The following is a 19,812-nucleotide window of genomic DNA, read 5'->3' as shown; positions in this document are numbered from 1 at the left end:
TCTCTCTTAATGATTTTTTTCAGCGCCTTAACTGAAGGGCCTTATTTTTGCCTTAGTTCAAATCTGTCGTGGTATTAAGCGGAGCTGTTTCTCCCATTAGATAAGATATGTATTACGCCTCTTTGTGTCCTTACGGATACTTGACGTTCCGAACGGTACTTTACCCATCTAGCAACTTTAACGGATTGTTGTTAGCGTTTTTGAAACGGATAGATTTACGCTTCAAACGCTTTGTGAAGTATAGGTCTCTAACAGACGGCTGACGGATGCCTTACACTATTGGCTGTTTAGCAGAAAAGCGTCATGGTGCGTTTTCCTATGCAAAGTCACATTTTTGGAGTAGGGTGTACTAGCCTTATCCTGGCTTTTGAGGGCTTGCAAGGTTCTTGTTTTTTTAAATCATTCCTTCTTCTAGGCACCACTGCTACCCCTCTTTGATCCTGTTTTGTCGCCCACTAAACATTAATATTGTTGACACAACTCAATATACTCACCGGCGGTTCATCCCCGGGTCCGAGGACCATGGAAGTGACTTTCAAATACCCCTGAAAATGAAGTTATGGTAGAGGGAAGTTAATAAAAACACAAGAAATCGATCAAGACTCTTTTTGAGACCGCACACTTCTCGCAAAGAGTAGGGAACGTATCTCCCGGTGTTAAGGTCTGACCTTGTCATTGTTTACACAGACCCCATTCAAACCGATTTTAAGCTGAACTGAGCCACCCTGTCTAAATATCACAAATACATACATACACTGAAGATGGCTATCAAATCTGTAAAAATTGAACGCCGAATAATCGTCGATATGAAGATTTTAGACAGTGACCACATTTTCATAAGTCATTTGTTGTCAGGCAAAGATCATGGAGCAATAGCATCAGTCCCAAGTTCAACGGTTATTGTACTTACTGCCGGTGTATCTCCTCCTCGAGTTTTCTTTGATTTTCCTTCCTCCTATTGCGTTAAAAATAACAAATAAGAAAGAATGTTTGTCGGTTACAAAGAGTCAACTGCAGCTTACACTACGCTCCACTCCTTTCGACAATAACCTTCAGCACACGATAACTAGATTCCATTCTATCTCAGAATAAAAGGAGACACGTATTTAATTGCAAATACATTTTAATAGAAATATCAAACCTCATCTTCATCTCTATCCGCTGGTACTGACAACAAGACCCATTTGCGAATGAAAGAATGACCTAAGTTGTAAAATCATCATAAGTAAGAAAAGGCTTGAAGTTTTTGAAGTCTACTTTTTAATACTCTAAGCTTTGAGAAATAGAATTTCTCATTGAGAAACGTGCATGTTTTTCGATTTTGTAACAAAACGAATATTTCAGTAGACTGAGGAATGAGTCTTAAAAATACAAGGCATATGAACAGCTGAGAGTCCACGTGAGCCGGTCTGGAAAAGCCGTCCGGCCCTGATGCACATGAGCGGCTTTTGTTGCCAAAAAAGAAAAGAAATATTATTCGCAATTGCTGCATAAAACGAGTGACGTGGAAAAACTTTTTGAGTTACACGGATAGCAATTTCAAAAATTACACCTCGACAATTTTCGCGAGAAGCATACAAAACCTTACCTTTCATTTCGTATATTCCACCAATATCGCACTGCGAATAAAAAGTATATGTCCATGTTAACGAGGTGTACTAATATCATTAGTTGTTCAACTCTACCAATTCAATCGACTAATAGGTTCTACGCACCTCAAAATAACCGAGCAGTGAATCAGAGCGCAGTTTTCGTGAATTGAAGACCTGTAAAATACATCTGTCATTAGAATCATATCTATGACAACGGAACCATGTTCCAAACTGATGCATGTAGAAGTAAGAAGGGCGTCTTCAATAAGTGTCAGAGCATAGGCGGTACAGAGATTCAGGCGCTCTGATTGGTCGAAGGTAATTTGCTATAATAACTTAACGCGGGTTCTGTATGATACTGAAGCCCTTTTTTTACAATGGATGTACCTTGGCAGTCGAAATGAAACATAATCTCTCGAAATATGTTGATCGGGTTTTCTCTGATACTTCACCAAGCCGAGGTTAGCTGCCTTAAAAACTTCAAGTAGCTTTCATAGTTAAATCTCGATTAGTGGCATCGTCCGACGGTACCTCGGTCTCGACATGGAACAACAGTTATACAGACATCTCTCCCAGAGTGAGAGAATATTGTTTTCAAATCTTAACTGACTGGCTGTATACCTAAGAAATTACAACAAAACCCACCTCAAGTGTGACCAGTTCATCAAACAGCTCCGCTTCCGACAAATGGAAATTGAAGAAGAATGTCTAAAATGGACGAGCAATTCATTGTTAAAACATTGAGACGAAACTGCGTCCTTTAGGAGTGGAATTAGTTAAAGTACGGTAAGAATCACAAAAGATGTACAAAATTATACAGGAGCCGATACCATGACCTTCAAGTTCGTAACAATTGATGAATCTCTTCAAAACGCGGACAACGTTTTAGATGAAGCTTGTATTTGAGTCAATAGGCCCAGAAGTAGTTTTGAAAATGTGAACATACGCAGTCTTAGAAAAAGATAAACAATAAACAGACAAATTGACTGCCCCAAACCTGATTGTAAACGGGCTTGTTTGTGGATTTTTTCACAGCTGTTTCTCTCCGCTGACCATTCACAGTCACACGAACAACTGGATGAATATTGCTGCCTGGCAACTGGCGGCCTTCAAGAATCCTTATCCGGATCTACGTGACAATATAAAATAAATTAACTTAAAGAACGAGAGACGGTACATCGCAAACCTTCTAATCAGCTCCGAGGTTTTTATTTCAAATTTAGGAGAAGACAAGGATGCCTATTCTGAGGGTAAGCCTTATGATCAAGGAAGGGGGAGGGGTGCTCATCCATTTTGTTTCCGATTCGTCGCCGGAAATCTTTGTACTTTGCGATACAGTATTTGTGTGTGAACAACAAAATAAGTTATGTATCAATTTAAAAAGAGCTAATCCTATAGTTTTGCAGCACAGGTGGTGCTCGAAATAATTTATCCAACGTTTACTTGTTCTCAAACTGAAACAAGTATGATGTAAACGTGCAAGGCCGGATGAAGATTCACAATCAGTTGTCTCAGTTCTCGGAGGGGGGAAGGAGAGAGCCTTTTCAAAGCAGATGGGGGCACTAATTTATAATTTTGGTCGACAAGGGGTGAGCGCTAATTCGGGATTCCCCGAACGGACTAAGAAAGTTGTTTCCTTATCAAGGTACAAAGCGTAAATGAAAGGTAGCGAGCCACTAATAGATAGGTGTCTTACGTGGACAATGAAGAAAATTGTGTTTGTAGATTTAAATCAAATCATACGAGGATACCTGGAAGTCTTGCACTTTTGTTGACCAAGCTCTTCTGCCTCCCCTGCTAGTTGGTTTCCTTGGATGAATAAAAGTATGAAAACAGTAAGATGAGTAGTAAGCTTCCCAATTCAGACCGACAACGTTCAAGCTCAATTACAAACAATAGAAACATCGCCCTACCTCCTTCGCTTCTTTCTCGGCTGTCCTGGAAGTGCAGGGTCGCCTCCTGCTTCTTCATCTTCGTCCTCTTCATCACCTTCATCACCCTCTTCACCAGCCTCTTCCTCCCCGCCTCCTGCGTCACCGCCACCACTCCCAGGGGGAGCAGAATACTCAATCTTCAGCATAATTTTGCCCTAAAAAAGGAGAACGCGCGAAAGAAAGCCGTGTTAGCATTTTCCATGAGTTTTTTTCATATTCACATGTTTCCTTCAAGCCTTAAGTTAAAATGTAAGAGAAAAGGAAAGCTAGTTATTGATAATCAGTAGTTGAATTAGAAATTGATTTTAAGACCAATCACAAATAGAATATTACCACATTCGAGAAAGGTATTTTTTACTTAAATTTGGTGAAATGTTAAACGTGTTAATTACTGTGCACACAATAATTAGTATTTTTAGCCAAAAATATCCTGTCTTGCAATTTGCATTGCAGATGGTTTTATAGGCGCTCGACATGAAAGTCGACAGCACAGTTGCATGACAAGAAATATCCTCCAAATTTCCGTTGCCTGTGACTTTTTTAACGGCGCCTACAATGTGATTACCGTAGGTTGGTTTTTTTTTTCGCTCACCAAAGTGGGATTGTTCTTGCCATCAACCAGATCATATGTTCTTTCAATCTGATTGTTTCCCAGCAGCTCTCCCAAAGGAACTTCGACTTTACCAAGGAGCCTAAAGAGATTGGAAAAAAAAAGAAAGGAGCAAAATAATTTCAGATACTCTAGCCTCTCCTTGATGTAATAAATTAAATTAAGAAAACTAAAAGTTTGGCCAAAGAATAGATGATTTATTCTCTGGCAAATACTAGGACAGAGGTATACATGCTGTTTTATAACTTTATTGTTATAAATGTACTTAATAGCTAGTACCTTAATCTTCGTACCGATAACTGAAAGCAAAATCTGTCAAACAGGCAGTCTTTAACTTTAGGTGTTTTTTCTGCCATTCAGATAATAATGGGAAGCTGAGTTAAATGCCGAATATACTTTTTTCATATCAAAAGGAGAGGAAGTACATGCAACGTTGGACCTTTATGGGTTAAACCCTTGCCAAACTGAAGTACTTCATGAAACGCTCAACCGTCTTACTTTCTCGCCAATAGCTTCTCATAGTCCTTGACCTCGATAGAAAGCTTGTCATCCGGGGACAATGGTTGGCCTGAAAGATCCCACTGGAAATCCTGCAATCAAGGAAACACGCATTAATTTCAAAACACAAAAAGGGTTTGGATGTGTTTAAAGCATACTATCAACTGTGTACCACTAGTCACTGTTGGTTATGTTCTCTTACCTTTGCCTGAGGATACTATGCGAAATAGGGGCTATTTACGTTCATGACTGACGTTTGTTGATGCCATATTCGACAAAACACTGACACTAATGGACAACTCGTGAAAAGTAAAAAGAGTGTTACATGCAAGTCTTTTTTTAAATATGCTTTTACAGTTGTATGTATACCTTATTCCAGACTGGATCTAAAGTATTATCTTGATGATCAGTTTTCTTTTCATCTCCTGCAGGTTAAAAAAAATCCATGAAATAATTAAAAAAAATGGCAATCAACTGAATCAAAAAATCGCACGCGGTTCTTCGCCTGTATAAACCCTTGCTTGTCTTTAAATTCAGCATGGAAAGTGCAGAACTTTTGCTAAGCTCTGTAAACTTAATAACTTAAAATCCTCTGGTTACATCATGTTGTGTGTTAATATCGGAACGTAACTCGGTCTGCCTTATTATTATATAAATATGAACACTCAGAAGAAAAACAAAACAAAAAAAAAACCAAACAAAACAAAACAAAACGAAAAGAACCCAAACAGAACGAAACAATAAAACATAGAGAGAAATCCAAACAAAGCAAAACAAAACAAAAAAGACAGTCACGTAGATAAAGTAATCAGAGAGGTAGCCAATGACTATTTAATCGGTTTGTCTTTTATTTATATCTGCATGTTAGTTTCCAGGTCGTCACCCACTCGCGTCTACGATGTTGCATGTCATTCAAAATTCAAGACGTTAACAAATTTTCCACATGAAAGATTTTCAAAATTAATCTGCCATGAATGATTTTTTTCCACATGTATGACTACTATTCAGTCGAATGGCTAACACTGAATTAAATGATGCAAAAATGTCATGTTTGGCGAGCCATATAGAATTATACTGCCGCAACAACGCCCTGTAATTTCGGCGAAATTTCGAGGCGGTATTTAGTCAGCTGTGATATAATCACGAGAGGCTTCAACTGGAGTTCAAAAATGGGAAAATAAATTGCCAACTTGATTGCCCCTGACTTCACTTTTGAGAAGCTTTGCATAGATAAAGTTAAAGCATTTTTAATGAGCTTAACTCAAACCCGAAAACAAGTAGGCGAATTGTTCTCTATCCACTTCATTCGATTCAGTGGAAATTCTAGAATTATTTATGTCCCTCGGATAGTTAAAAATATTCATATTCAAATCACTTTGCTCAAAATGAACAACGAATTATTAGGGTATGTTGTTTAATATGTTGGCAGCCTCATGCTTTCAGTTTTTTTACTTTGCTAATTATGTCGCACTTTCCGTGATATTCCAATATTTTGATTATAGAGACGCCCTGTAATGTTAATCATTCCGAAAAAATTCTACAAGAAAACAAATCTAGAACTTAATTTTCATAATATATCCCGGGGCGTAAATTCAACTCTTGTCCAAATTCCATGCAATGGCTTCCTCTTTGCAAAATCTCTTTAATAATTTCCATAAAAACTCAAAGCAGACATTCAGAAAATGAAAGCTCATATTGAATGATAAAGCCGTCTTTATCTAAGGCGAAGGTTTTTTTCTTTGAGAAATGAAGCGAGACGAAAACACTCCTGAGCCTTTAATGGAGATTAAAAAAATCCTTGCACTTTGTGGCCCGACGCTAACGGCCATCTTAGGACAGTGAAAGCCTTGACAAGAAACAGAAAATCTTAGAGTGAAAATAAGTTTTCAAAATATGGTATTGCAAAATAAACAATGCTTAAAATTAACTTGACATCGTGTATTGTCCTTTCTAAAAAAAATTCCTAAATCCACTTTAACCACCTGATTGCCTCAAGCTACAAACACAATTTTTACTTGACTTTAAATGTGCAATAGATAAAAGGAAATTGAAAATTTGTCCTATTTTAAGATGTCGTGGTGAAATTTGTAGCTCACGCGAGTTACTATGCATACAAGATTGTTTGTTAAATAGCACTGGGATAAAGGTCCATGCGCGCAGTGCCGACATTTAAATTTCGGTTTGAAATGCTTCACTGATTTTTCAAAAACAGCCTGTAAACTGTAAACAGCAAATCAAAAAATTTCGTTAGATGCTCAAAATCGCTCATCTAAAACTAGATTGCTTCATCTTGGTAGAAATTAAAAAGAATAAATGACCTAAGATCAAAATTTAAACGCTCAGAAACTTGGAATATTGGAACGCAAATTTCTACATGAACATTCTGCATAATAATGAACACTAATTATGCAGAGCTAGTAAAATGGAGTTTTAGTGTCCTTTAACACAAGTCAAACTTTTTGAACTTTTCTAAGTAATAATGGTCGCAGCCCGCGAAATAAGAGCCTAAACTACGTGAAAACGAGTGGAAGTTTATAAACATGCCATAATTGTACATATATCGGCTTGTACATGTACGAATGCAAACGAATTGATCAAGCACTGAAACTTACCATGGAAGATAACTTTGGCGTATGGATCACTCTTTCCAAATTTATCGACGTCTGGAAGGTCAGTGGCTCGTTGGACGGTTACTTTAAGCATTTTCCCGGTCTGCTCTTTAGTTCAGCAATCCAAGAACACCTTAAACCATCACGAAAGTGAAACCCTTCAACTCAGCTGTGCCACGAACGCTTCTATCTTTACGGTTGACTTCCACAGACAGCCTCACACCCATTCACAGAACATTCTGCATAACAATTAGCTTTACGCTCCGACATACAAAGAAATGCAAACACACAATAAGAAGCATACTTAAGCTTGGCGTCGGATAAGGGTCACGACCTAAATTCTTGCCATATTTGGTGTAACGACGAATATTTTCTATGTAATTCAGACAAAACGAATATCACAACTTTCCCATAAACCTGTTCAAAAATAAAAGATTCCTTATCGTACAATTTGAATTTTTTTCTCACCAAAAGTAATATTATGGCATTTTTTTCCGAAGCTGAATAGCCAATCAGTAATTTCTATACGCGATAAAGATCTTATGTTATCCACATCGTAGTGCAAACGGTCAGTTCATTTCCGCACCATTTGTTGACTAAAAGATGTTTCTGGTATCGCCTCCAAGTATTACCAAATATGCGACACTATTTTTCAGAGGCCAGCAGAGTTTTTAATGGCGTAGTGCAAATTTATTTGGAACACAAAAAGAGCTAAAAAGATGAATACAAGACTATGGAAAAAAGACCTTAGGGACTTGAATAAACTTGCAGAAGATGTGGTAGCGAACTAGAAGAAACAATGTCAAGAACAGGAAGAGAGAGTCACAGTGAGAATGTTTGCCAGAAGAAAGAGAATTAAAAATAGTATGTGAAGTTACATTCTGGTTCCTCTTGTGTCTCACTCTCTTTCTAACACGCTGTTTTTTCCCTCAGTAATGGAAACTTGCGTTATCTGGAGCATCAAAGTAAATGATAAACCTTGTGTCACCAACACTATGTTGTTTATTTTGCCGATTATTTTCTACGCCTTTTCTGATCACGAAAGGGTCACACGTGGGTCACAAGCTATTTTCCTCATAGAAAATAAAACCACAGTTTTTCTACATCTCCTTCGAAACCGATTTTTGACCACAAACTGTTAAGGTTTGCTATTTTCGGTGTGCATCGAACTTCTAAAGTAGGCCTGAAAGAATTCTAGAATTTACAGAGACGGATTAGCTAAAGGGGGACAGCTTTACTGAGGTATCAGGGCAGAGGATACAATACCACATACAGATTAGTTGAAAATAAATAAATAAAAAACAAATGTTTTCTTTTACGCAATCAGAAAAAAAAGACAATAGCGAAGACGTGCGAAGTCTCTGGTTTCAATTCTTGTGGAGCGGAAGTTGTATTGACAGTAAACCCTTTACGCCTGAACATCAATATGCATATTCTCCATACTGTTCAAAGGAGAATTTGTTTAACAATCAAGAGAAACTTTAATTGGTGATCATTTCCTTTATTCTCGCGAAGTTAATGTTTGATTCACGAGTGTTATAGTAAGGAGAAATTAGATGCTAGTCACTCGTAGGGGTTAAAGAGCTTAGTTACGTCTACATCTCAGTTTGCTTTATGTCTTGGTCGGTTCTTGAAAAAGTTCAATATCTTAACAATACCATATCTATTTTCCTATTTCTTCTCCACAATTCACATGCATGTTTCCACGGTCACAAAACTTACTAAAGAAGGACAAATTTCAACAATGCAGTTTTCGTTCATCATTGCTATTTTTTTGTTGAGGAAGTGTCTAAAAACCCAAATTCATGATCATCCCCATTCTTATTATCTACAAATGTTACCCTATTTAGCTCCATAACCTCCCCTCTAAAACCCAAACCAATGAAACTGATAATTTTCAATTTTCAATTTTTACAGTTTAAATAAAGTCAAAACTAGCTCAAGATAAAAAATGTAAATGCAAGTTTATTTTATCAAAAAAAAAGACATCAATATTTGCTTTCTAGCTATTTTTAAGATAGCTATATATTTGCGGTCTACAACAAGTGTTATCTTATATCCAAATAATTATGAATTGCAGCATCGATTTGAATTCACTTTAACCTAAATTTTTCTCTTCAAGGAAAAGAAGCCATCGATGGTCGAAAGAGCTCAAGTCTTTTTTAGTTCCTAAGAAGTTTTCCAATTGTTTCCATGTCGCGGGAAATGAAAAAAAAAATGAAAAATTGTCAGCCAAAGAATGATAACTTGATAAAACACCAAATACTCTGGTTAATTTACATGGAAACATATTGCCGTCAATATTTCCTTATTCATAATTTTATCAAGCACGACCGTTCCCATGAACGCCAAAATATTGTTTATACATTTGTTCTATCTCAATTATAATAAAACGCACCCCAAAACATCTATTAACCCAGTTAACCACAGCAGTGACCTGCCCGAAAAAATACCTATCCCAATTTTTCCAATTTAATTTGTAACATATTGCCTATCAGCCGCAAAATACTATTTTTAATACCTTAAGTAACAAAAATACATCTTTATCAAAAATCTACCTGCATTTCTCATGTGAAAACATTAGTAGTAACTGACGCAGTTACTCGTGGGATTGACTTGCCCACAAAAAAATATTTTCTAATTGGTTTTTTAATTTCACACAAAAGACAATTCCTATCGATGCCAAAATATGCTTCACGTAGCCAGAAGTAACAAGAGTACTTCTTCATCAGACATTTTATCTTGGCAAGATCACCTTTGTACCAAATTGATCTTAATCATCATGAGTGTAATAAACGAAGCAACATTCAGTTATCTGTCGAAGAAGTTTTCATTATCTTGCCCCAGTAAAGTAGCAGTGTCTGTAATGGTTATCTCGTCATGGACGAACAGAGACAAAAACATAAATCTCTATATGAACACCCGATTGCTCCCTAAGGTTGAAGAGCTTCCTGTAATTTTCCAAAAGTCTGATAATAGACCTTTAGATAACCCATTACTCTATTGCCAGATGACAACCATGTGGTTTATATATTGTAAAATAGGTTTTGGTTTGTCATCGTGGTAAATAACACTTCCAAACGAGAAATGTAATCGTTTTTCTCACGATGAGTTCACTTTGGATGCGGATCGCAAAGTTTCGAATACATAGTACCGGTCTCCTACAGGTTGACCGTACTCAGTCGCTCTCAATCGACCTCGCAATCTACGTTCCAAGCGACCACATCGTGAGACAAACGATTACATTCTTCCTTTGAAAGCATGTGGTTTTTATTAATTTTTTTAATTTCTTAAAGCTTGCAAACATGGCTTATCTGGAGTTGCTTCTCGCCATCTCCACTTGTTTGGCGTAGTGGTACTTCATAGACCAAGCCCTCCATTCTACATGTCCCGCTTGGTTCACAGAAATAAATCACCGCTTCGATCTAATAGGACCAAAACCAGAGAACATCAAAATTAAGTGAGATGAAGCGTGAACTTGCTCTTTGGCTGATCGGATCCTTTCATTACTTTGACAGAAAATGTCACTTGTAGGATACAAGGCCAACCTAAACGTCAAACAAACTGTAGATACTCACCCTCATAATAGTCTTTGGTTCCCAGTCTACCTCTGGCACCTGGACTTTGCACAGAGCTTGAAAAGAACCTTCACCTATAGAGCCAGATGAAGGTTCTAACTTGAATACCTCTTGGATAACTTCTTCATCTGGAAGAAAACCCATATACAGAATAGCCATTACGAAGTGGTTTTCTGTATACTTCTTTGACATTAAAGCAAGCAATCTGCAGTATCCTCCTTCCCGAACCGTACACCAAGGGTAATGGTTTTGTTTGTAATGAAGCGTTAGTACCTCGATTTCCATTTAATCCCTCAGCTTTGAAAGTATAGAAATTAAAAAACCGCTCCACATATAAACGATTCTTTGAAGGTATACTCGCACAAAGCCAAGCTGCTCACTTCCTCATTCATTCACAATTCAAACAGATCTTACAAGCTCTTACAGCCACATAGCATCAAAGAATATTCATTCTCACCTTCCTGAAGCTTAAAGGTCATAACTTGCCAAGGACTTGTCACACCCTTAGTAAGGTAACATCCTTCAGGAAGACTTATTCCCAGTTTCACCTCCAGGCACGATCCACCGGTCACGTGAATGGGTTCTTTGCGTGTGATTGGCGTTCTTTTTGACGTTAATCGTTTCGCCACTGCACTCACTTTATTTGACTCGCCGGCGACCGCACGGTCTTTCGAAAGTTTAGAATGTTCAACAATATTTAGCTACGAAGGAAAACATCTCTTTCAGCGGAATTTTCTGCGACTATCTTCAACCTGTGCTAACTTAACCAAACTCCATTCCAGACTGTTATCTGAATCATGCTGGATACCAAAACGATCTAAAACTCTTAATCAAGGCCCTTGATGATACCTGAGATTGTTTCATCTGATTACTACTCTTAGTCCATCTAATAAACATCTTTCCGGCGTAAGTTAATGAAAAAAATATACATAAAGAAACGACCTTAAGTAACAAAAAAATTTGTCTTCAATGAGAAGAAACTAAATGCAGTGCAACAAAAAGACGTGCGCTGTACTTGTTCATAGTATCGGCCTGAATTCTCTCCTGTTTCATATTTCGCTACATCTACATGTACCTGAAGTGATATGTCTTGCCATGTGCGATATACATGAAATACAATTTGAATGTGTAGCGCCAGTTTGTTTTCATCGGGTTGCTAAACTACTTACCGGATGTATTGCCTTATTTTTGCTGAAGGCTCCACAGTTACAGGAGTCACTATGCAGGACCAGTAGAGTGATTTTGTCGCTTTTCAAATATCTGAGTCAAACTTAAATGACGCAATATGGGAAAACCTACACTACACTTGATTAATAAGAGAGAGTGAATGCTTCTTAGCGTACCACACACATCATAAACGTCATGGTCACTCTTTCCCCGACAACATAAACATCACTTCCTTTAGCCTACAGCAAGCTTAGAACGCTATTTATAGCCTCTTACCTGCGACACTAAGAGTGTTTTCAAGTCAATAACTCGGACGGCGTGGTTGTTAGTGTCTGCTACATACAACGTTTGTCCATCCGGGCTGACGCACAAACCACCTGGTTCGTCAAACTGTACCCCACCCTGCTCAGAAGACAGACCTGGTTTACCAGAGCCCAGAAGTGTTTCACAAGTCTTCTTTGCTGGGTCAATAACTTTAACCTAAAGACAAACATGTAATTAGGCTCGGAAGAGTTGGTTTCACGTCAGCAAGAGCTTGCTTTAAGTTTGGATCAAAAAAGGGTGTTGAAGGACGGCTTTGCAAATTTCTCAGAAAATTGTTTTCAGAAAAATAATGCGATCAGCGGCACAATAAATACTATCGAAAAGCAGTCAATACTAAGAGTAATTTGGAATGTCTCTCAAAACGGAGCAGCAAGATAGCTATATATAATCACGATCAAGAAAGGACCACGTACGCATGAAGTTTCTGGATAAATGTCAGTATCTGAGCAAATGCGCACTTACCCCTCCTCTGACGAAACAACAGTCAACTGATAACAAGTTAGGGTTAATGTTGGGTTTGGGGAGGGGTATGTGCGCAATTGCTCAGATACTGACATCGATCCAAGCTTGTTATGCCGAAGTGATCACAGATGCTCATTTATGTCCCTCGAACCTAACCTGTCAGAAAACATTTTTACAGAAATTTCGTACACATATATGTAAGTATGATGACTTTCGCGCACGCCAAAGAAGCAAACTCCCGTACATTTGCGAGGGAAACGACTAGTTTAAAATCGACGAATCTACAGTTTTTCCACCTCGTGCAGAAAAGGATATCAAGCGTGAATCATTCAGTATATATGGATCATTCAGCGTTGTCACAGTGCGCAATCATCCACGCACTGCCACGGAGTACAAACTCTGTATAAAAATATTTGGATACCTTATGGTTGTACGAGTCTGCTACATACAGCCTCTGTGTCAGCGGATTCCAAGCTACTCCTAAGGGATGCTGCAGCTTGACATCAACACCTTTACCATCCTGATCACCAAATGCAAAAAGATTCTGGAAACGAGAAACGCAACGTTTTATTGGGCATGCACTAGACAGAAGAATACCTTTGATGTAACCAAATCACCTTATCCTGAAATTCATTCCTAGAAGGTGCAGGTGTTAACGACCTGAGGGACAGTAACAAAGTCATCATCACCGTCGCTCGTTGCGCCAGCGCACGAGGCTGTCACACTGCCCCACCATGATAAGGTGGTGATCCCACTCGGAGCAGAGTAACAAAGTGGCTTCTAAAATAATCCAGGATTGCAGATGGTTGCCTAAGTTTTGCTTCAGTACATGCACACTCTGCAATTGGCATCTGTCAACCTTCAGCCGCCACACTGGTGTGATTAGTCTAGAAGCAAAACCAAAACCACTGGGACTCAAGCAATTTTCGATTGAGTGGTAAAGGTACATTGTAATCTGAGATTGCTTTGTCTTTCGTCTACTTTACCATGTGATTGGTCCAGAAAACTCGCGTCACTCTCTCAACCAATCAGATTCAAACTCAAACCAGTCGCGACTTGCTCGCTCGCGTTTTCCCGCGCTTTAGGTAGTTTTGTTGGTTTTTGCTTTGAGTTCCACATTGGCTCTTAAAGGTACTTCCCTTTCTTCTGACTGGCGTTGTGATTTCCTTGGTTTCGGTATTTTGAGACACTCGATCGAAAATTACCCCAAGACGACTAGTCATTCGCGTTTCCACCTGGCTCACTGGTAGAACATACGATTAATAACTAAGTAATGTCATACGTTAAATTCACTCCAGAGGATGGGTTTTTTTTTCTTAGCCTATCCATGTATCAAGTGCCTCTCACTTACTGTTGGATCCCTGTCAGCTCCCACAAGAGCCTTTGTAGCACCACTGGCCACATCAACTGTCCTTATACTGCTGCTTTCACTGTCTGCCACAAATAAGCATCTGAAGGGTTTTTCCTTTGCAAGACTGATGCCTGAAGGCTGTGCAAAGGCTGCTTTGTGGGGATAACTGTTATTACGATTCTCTTCTGCACCACTTCCAGCAAATCGAAGACATGTTCCTTTTACTTGAGAACTAACAAAATTATACCAAGAAGCATTAGAAACACAATCAGTAAAAGATTGTTTATTATAAGACTGACAAAAATGACTTACCAATAAAAGAATCTTCAGATGAATATACAGGAAAACAAATAAAATTATAGAATTTTATCCATGAAATGATACGTGAAAATTTTCATATGCACCATACATAACATGTATGGAAGCATTGGAAATGAGAGAATTTAACTGATTTGGACATTGAAGCATGAACTGGCTACTTCAAAAGGAGGGGAAGGGACTAGCTATGATTTTAGCAGACTATCACTCATGTTTTGAGAAATTTATTAAAGGATTACAAGTTTTGTATGGAATCATTTCAGTTTTGATGATGATGTGCCTGTACCAAAAGTGTATCATTTTCAATAGCACCTTTAAAGGGGTCTACATATAAACGCAATATGAACATGAACATAACATGTGACATAAAACTTAAGTTTAACAATGTAAGAGTTACTTTTTAAATGTTTCATCAAAGTCTACTTTTACAAATTGAAAGAAAATTGATGGAAAGTTAACGGAATTATTAACAGAATCAGATTCCTAAATCTGGCAGCAGCACAACCAAACAAACTAGCCCCACAGGTCTCCTTAATTCATTTCTTACTTTTGGTGATGTTAGAGAAAGAAATCAGGGGTTACTGTTGCTTCAAAAATCATAATTTGACTATGGCAACACATGATAAAAGAACTGACAAAAAAGAATGAGTGGAAGAACAAACGATTCAACCAATGTAACAATTAACCACTTTCAATGGATGAACAAACAAATGACAAAAGAAAGTGAAATGTGATCATCGCAGTAAATGTGTGGCTTCATAGCTCAGTTGGTAGAGCATCGCACCGGTATCGCGGAGGTCACGGGTTCGAATCCCGTTGAAGCCCTGATTTTTTTCAGGCTTCTTCTTTCCAATTGCTTAAATTGGAAAATTTACTGCGATGATCACATTTCACTTTCATCTACAACCGCAGTACAAATATGAATTATTTCATATAAACTTCACAAACAAATGACAGTTGACTAACATGTTTACTAACCTCCCATTAAACCATGTGCTGTCCTTAATGTAAAGCGCCCATATTTGATGTGTGCCTGCCATAGCAATGTACAAAACATCTCTAACATCTCCATCCTCTGCATTGGTAGGTCCTGCAAAAAGAAAAAAAACAATAAGAAACTACAAAGGGTGATTAAATTACAAAACACAAAAAACCAGGTATATTGAAGAAGGGAAACCCAGCATATGAAGAAGGAAGTACATGTTGATAAAAAAAGATAAATAAAGGAAATGACAAAAAAAAAAAAAACAAAACAAAAAACAGGGAAAAAGGATTTCTTAGCAACAGCACATTTTCATACTTTGAACACCATGAGTTGGGTATCAAACAAAAAGAGAAGGCAATGAAATGCTAGCATGCTGAACACTTGACGTCTTTAGAATAATCCAAAAAAGGATCTTCTTCAGATTGCTAGAGCAACAGTATCACAGACTCACTAAATCAAGGCAAGAGGAATAGCTGCAACCAATTTTTAACTTAATGTTTGTGGAAAATTAGTACATGTTCATGTAAAGAGCTTACTTAAGTAAATTAGATAATGAATGGCAGGAAAGTGTGATTCAGACCTCAAAAAAACTGTACTGTCTTTAAAAGCGTCTTTGCCTAAATGCTAGCTTAAAGGTGTGCTCCTCAGAACACTGAAGGCACAAATTTGTATTTCCCAATATGAGACTTTCAAATATCAGTTGCATTGGGCTGTCATACCGTAATCATTGACAAAAAATAGACAACAATAAAAAAACAGAACAAAATAGGTCAGTAAAAATATCTACATTTTAAAGATTGAAAACAAACCAGGTGGTGGGCCAATAAGGACATCCCATGGTGAACTGATGCTTTGTGATGTTCCAGTGTTTCCACCTTCCTTGTCACTTCCTTGCTTTCCATCGCCAGTGACAGTGGTGACCATTCCTTTCTCAAGATCAATCTGGAAAAACATAATGAACATAAATTTGTTCAAAAGTTTATCCCAAAGAAATCTCATAAAAAGTTGTAACTTTGAGTTAGGAATTGCATTCCAGAATCATAAATCAAAGATAAGATCCAAAACATTATATGAGAAGAAAATATTAAATGAAAACAAAAAGTAGTTCTTTGAAAATTATCACTTACCTGTCGTATGGCATGATTCTCTGTATCAGCAATATAAATTATTTCCTGTTCAATGGCTATTCCCTGTGGTGAATGAAATCTAGCTTCTTGAAATGATCCATCAACAAATCCAGCTTCAAATTTTTCTCCTCCTCCAATTATATTTAAAATAATTCCTTCTTTGCTAATTACAAGGATTCTATGGTGTCCTGTGTCAGCCACAAACAATCTTTCTCCTCTTTTGTCCATGGATACCTTTCCAGGAAATGAGAGACTTGTCTGTGGAAGAGTGTCTTTGACCAGAGACATGCCAATGGAATGGTCTTTTACTTTTCCTACAAGAATAAGGTGCTGGGTAATATGCAATAGATTGGTGGGAAGAAAATATTGAGAAGAGAGAGTTTCCACCAAAGAAGCATATCACTTATCATGACAAATGGACACCTGAGTGGGATTATGTGACTTTTGAGGTTATAAAAGGTTAAATAACTAATCTAGGAAAAATGTTGACAGATTTCAACAATACAAGTTGCATTTTAGCCATAGAAAAAACCAACTCAGTGTTACTAATGCAGTATGGGAAATTATGATCTTCAGGGGTGAATGCTCCAAACCTTCCTTTTTGTTTTCTAAATTATTTTATGATTGTTTGTTAGTGTGTTGGGTTTTTTTCTCCAATGCATGACATGGGGGAAAATTGCAATGTCATATATGGCAACGAGAATCCTTGATTCAGCATGATTCATTTCCAATTCAATTTTGACACGTTTTGAAAGTAAAAGAATTGATGTCAAAAATGTTGCAGTACCTCGCTGTTTGTAGTATTTAAGAGCTGTTCCCACAAATTGTAACAGCGGATCTCGGTGCCCCTCCCCCACCAAACTAAGAAGAATTTTTCCTTCTGGACTAACAACGACAAGAGTTGGCCAACACTGGACAGACAAAGAGTGCCACAGCTTTGCCTCGGAATCATTCACCACGGGATGTCTGATATCGTACCGTAACACTGCACTTAATATGTTTGTGGACGATTTTTCGTTCTCGAATTTCGCCGAATGAACACCGAGTATGACAAGGCCATCTTTCTCGGAATGAAGGCGTTCCAGTGCCTCCAGATCTGGCAGGATATGTATACAGTTTATGCAACAATAGGTAAAGAAATCCAAGACACATAACTTCCCGTGAAGCTGGTCTTTGAAGAACAATGAATTTTTGCAGTTCAGCCACTCCAGATTCGAATCAAATTCTGGAATACTTAAGGAATCTCTGGATTCCATCCATTCGATAAATGTATAAATTGCTTCGTCTCTCTCTTCCTCTGAGGCCGCGGATTTTAAAGTACATAATAGATCCTCTCCTTTTTTAATAAACCAACCCTCTGCCAGCGCCATGATATCCACGAGAAGGCAATGATGGGTATGAAATGATATTACCTGGAAGAGTAAGTTTTAGAATCGCTACATCATCGTGATTTTCCCCAAGGCGTTCCAATATTGTGGTCAGCAGAGATTTCCAAAATATATTTGTGTTGTGTAATTTCATCAAAGAGTCGTGCGTGCACGGTAATAATTTTCGCTTCTCTGAATGGACATGAAGTCTCAGCTTTTCTTGTTTGTAGAGGAAAGCAATGTGGGAATAAAATACTTTTTGTTATTCTTAGTAACTCTATGTAATTCAAATTTCGCTTTATTAGCCTGAGGTTTTAAAGGTGGTGATGGGAGCATTTTTTACCGCAATTTTCAAAGCTGATGATGAATAGTATGTGTCGCCACCCTTTTGAAAAATAACATGGCTGACCCTAATTTGAGATTACCAATAAAAAGGGAATACAAAAAAAAAGTATGAGTTAAAATTTCAAGAATGGCGTGATTTTTGCCGTAAAGTATAAGCTTCGAACGACCTGACAAGATTGAAATAAAAAGGACATTTTCCTCTTACAAAACATCATTAGCAAATTCATAATTTCCAAAACATGCAAAGCTGTGTTTACTGGTCACTACCTTATTGTTTTTTTATAATGATAGAAATTTCCATTTGGTAATAAATTAAATCTTTTTTAACCTTTTTTAACGAATCCTCAAGCAAGCGCCTGAAATAAAGACAAAATATTTTATTTATGCCCTCTGTATTTTGCCTATTTTCAGAACTGGTGAAAATTGGTCTCCATGACGCCCAGCGTATATCAACAAGGAACGTAGGGCAAGCTTAGCTTTGAAACAGGTTACATAGATACTAACGATTCAAGTGCTGTTTATGAAAAAAATGTCATATCACTAAGGAAGACTGAGTGTACGTGCTCTCGTTTTGCGGTCTTGTTTGTACTCCGATCACAAATGTTGCAACATGTACTATTTTTTTTTGTTGACGTATGTGGCGTTTTCTTTTTTTTTTTTTTTGTTGCTACGTATACCGTTTTTTTTTTTTCTTTTATTTGAATTTTAACTGTAGGTGGGGATTCTTTTCACAAAAGGCGTCATCATCACCTTCGTAACTTGGCTAAAATGCAGGAATGCTTCATTTTTTTTTTCGCGAAGTTTCCAGCTCAAAAAAAATGCAGATCGTTTTCGAGTGGTTGAAGGCAGATCTGCATTTTTTCGTTCTCAATGAAAATTTTTTGTACTTTAAAAAAAATTACACCTTGGAAAATTCAAGGAAAGGAGGTTAATTCGTCAGCCACAAAACTTTATAGCCATGATTGCACCTTAAGAGGGTGTAATTGATGAAAATAGAATTTTCAATTTTTAATCAAGTGAGCGGTCAATGAGAAGTGATTGACAGCTAGTTAGCGATCATTATGAAGGAGAGGTGTGGCTAAGCTGCCCTCTCTGCCTACGACTTCCTATAGGTTGAATCAAAGGGCACGATTTTCTCGCATATAACTGCTTATGTAAACCTTGATAGTGAAGCTCAGCTCACCAGCATGTTGAAGGTGGTTGTGAACAATGCAAGTAATCTCCCAAATGTCGATAAATTCAGCGGAAAAAGCGATCCCTACGTGATAGTTAGCTTTCAAGGTAAGTGGCAAAATTTAAAATTGTTGCCCAGTGGGCTCCATGTATAATTCGAGAAAAATCATATCCCATTTAGCTATGGTAGATTTGCCCTTCGCAAAGTCATAAAACAGATCTAGTTTTTGAAGAGATGCATGAAATGTTTTGATTTAGTCAAGTAAAGTTGAAATAAGTTATGAGGTGACGACAAAAAGGTTTAAATATTCCAAATGCTAAACACGAACGAGGAAAAACATCTCGTGGTCCAAAAACCTCTGTTTTCGAGTT

General features: G+C 37.6%; 3 protein-coding genes across 4 annotated transcripts in view; 1 reads left to right on the top strand and 2 right to left on the bottom strand.

Moving 5' to 3' along the window:
- The window catches only part of LOC113683947 (myoferlin), a 31,435-nt gene extending 24,075 nt beyond the window's left edge, over positions 1 to 7,360 (bottom strand). For both annotated transcript variants that reach the window (XM_089197322.1, XM_089197324.1), the window contains exons 1-13: positions 7,247 to 7,360; positions 5,004 to 5,059; positions 4,635 to 4,726; positions 4,119 to 4,218; positions 3,506 to 3,681; positions 3,344 to 3,401; positions 2,590 to 2,721; positions 2,238 to 2,300; positions 1,716 to 1,766; positions 1,589 to 1,619; positions 1,142 to 1,203; positions 911 to 955; positions 495 to 545 (exon numbers count right to left, since the gene is read on the bottom strand). In XM_089197322.1, the coding sequence (XP_089053448.1) occupies positions 495 to 545; positions 911 to 955; positions 1,142 to 1,203; positions 1,589 to 1,619; positions 1,716 to 1,766; positions 2,238 to 2,300; positions 2,590 to 2,721; positions 3,344 to 3,401; positions 3,506 to 3,681; positions 4,119 to 4,218; positions 4,635 to 4,726; positions 5,004 to 5,059; positions 7,247 to 7,337 (1,008 nt within the window). In that variant the 5' untranslated portion in view covers positions 7,338 to 7,360. The remainder of the gene's footprint in view (positions 1 to 494; positions 546 to 910; positions 956 to 1,141; positions 1,204 to 1,588; positions 1,620 to 1,715; positions 1,767 to 2,237; positions 2,301 to 2,589; positions 2,722 to 3,343; positions 3,402 to 3,505; positions 3,682 to 4,118; positions 4,219 to 4,634; positions 4,727 to 5,003; positions 5,060 to 7,246) is intronic.
- A 1,830-nt stretch (positions 7,361 to 9,190) lies between these two features.
- LOC113683958 (NHL repeat-containing protein 2) lies at positions 9,191 to 18,028 on the bottom strand. Its single transcript, XM_027201246.2, has 10 exons — positions 17,343 to 18,028; positions 16,556 to 16,869; positions 16,238 to 16,370; positions 15,422 to 15,533; positions 14,126 to 14,357; positions 13,196 to 13,318; positions 12,265 to 12,468; positions 11,279 to 11,522; positions 10,822 to 10,949; positions 9,191 to 10,668 (listed from the first exon to the last, which is right to left on the bottom strand). The coding sequence occupies exons 1-10, from the start codon at positions 17,923 to 17,925 to the stop codon at positions 10,534 to 10,536; spliced, it is 2,208 nt and encodes a 735-aa protein (XP_027057047.2). The 5' UTR covers positions 17,926 to 18,028; the 3' UTR covers positions 9,191 to 10,533.
- Positions 18,029 to 19,341: 1,313 nt separating this feature from the next.
- The window catches only part of LOC113683980 (myoferlin), a 59,015-nt gene continuing 58,544 nt past the window's right edge, over positions 19,342 to 19,812 (top strand). The window contains exon 1 of the mRNA XM_089197325.1: positions 19,342 to 19,548. Within this exon, the coding sequence (XP_089053451.1) occupies positions 19,455 to 19,548 (94 nt within the window). The 5' untranslated portion in view covers positions 19,342 to 19,454. The remainder of the gene's footprint in view (positions 19,549 to 19,812) is intronic.

This window comes from Pocillopora damicornis, chromosome 2 (assembly GCF_964200805.1).
Source record: "Pocillopora damicornis chromosome 2, jaPocDami1.2, whole genome shotgun sequence".
Lineage (NCBI taxonomy): Eukaryota > Metazoa > Cnidaria > Anthozoa > Scleractinia > Pocilloporidae > Pocillopora > Pocillopora damicornis.
Note: the sequence above shows the minus strand (reverse complement) of the source record. Positions and strands in the feature narration are given on the sequence as shown.

Coding starts and splice junctions, on each gene's coding strand:
- LOC113683958 (XM_027201246.2), bottom strand. CDS start 17,925: ATGGCGCTGGCAGAGGGTTGGTTTATTAAAAAAGGAGAGGATCTATTA. Junction 11,523..12,264: donor AAACACTCTTAGTGTCGCAG/GTAAGAGGCTAT, acceptor TTTCCTTCGTAG/CTAAATATTGTTGAACATTC. Junction 10,950..11,278: donor GACCTTTAAGCTTCAGGAAG/GTGAGAATGAAT, acceptor GTTTTCTTCCAG/ATGAAGAAGTTATCCAAGAG.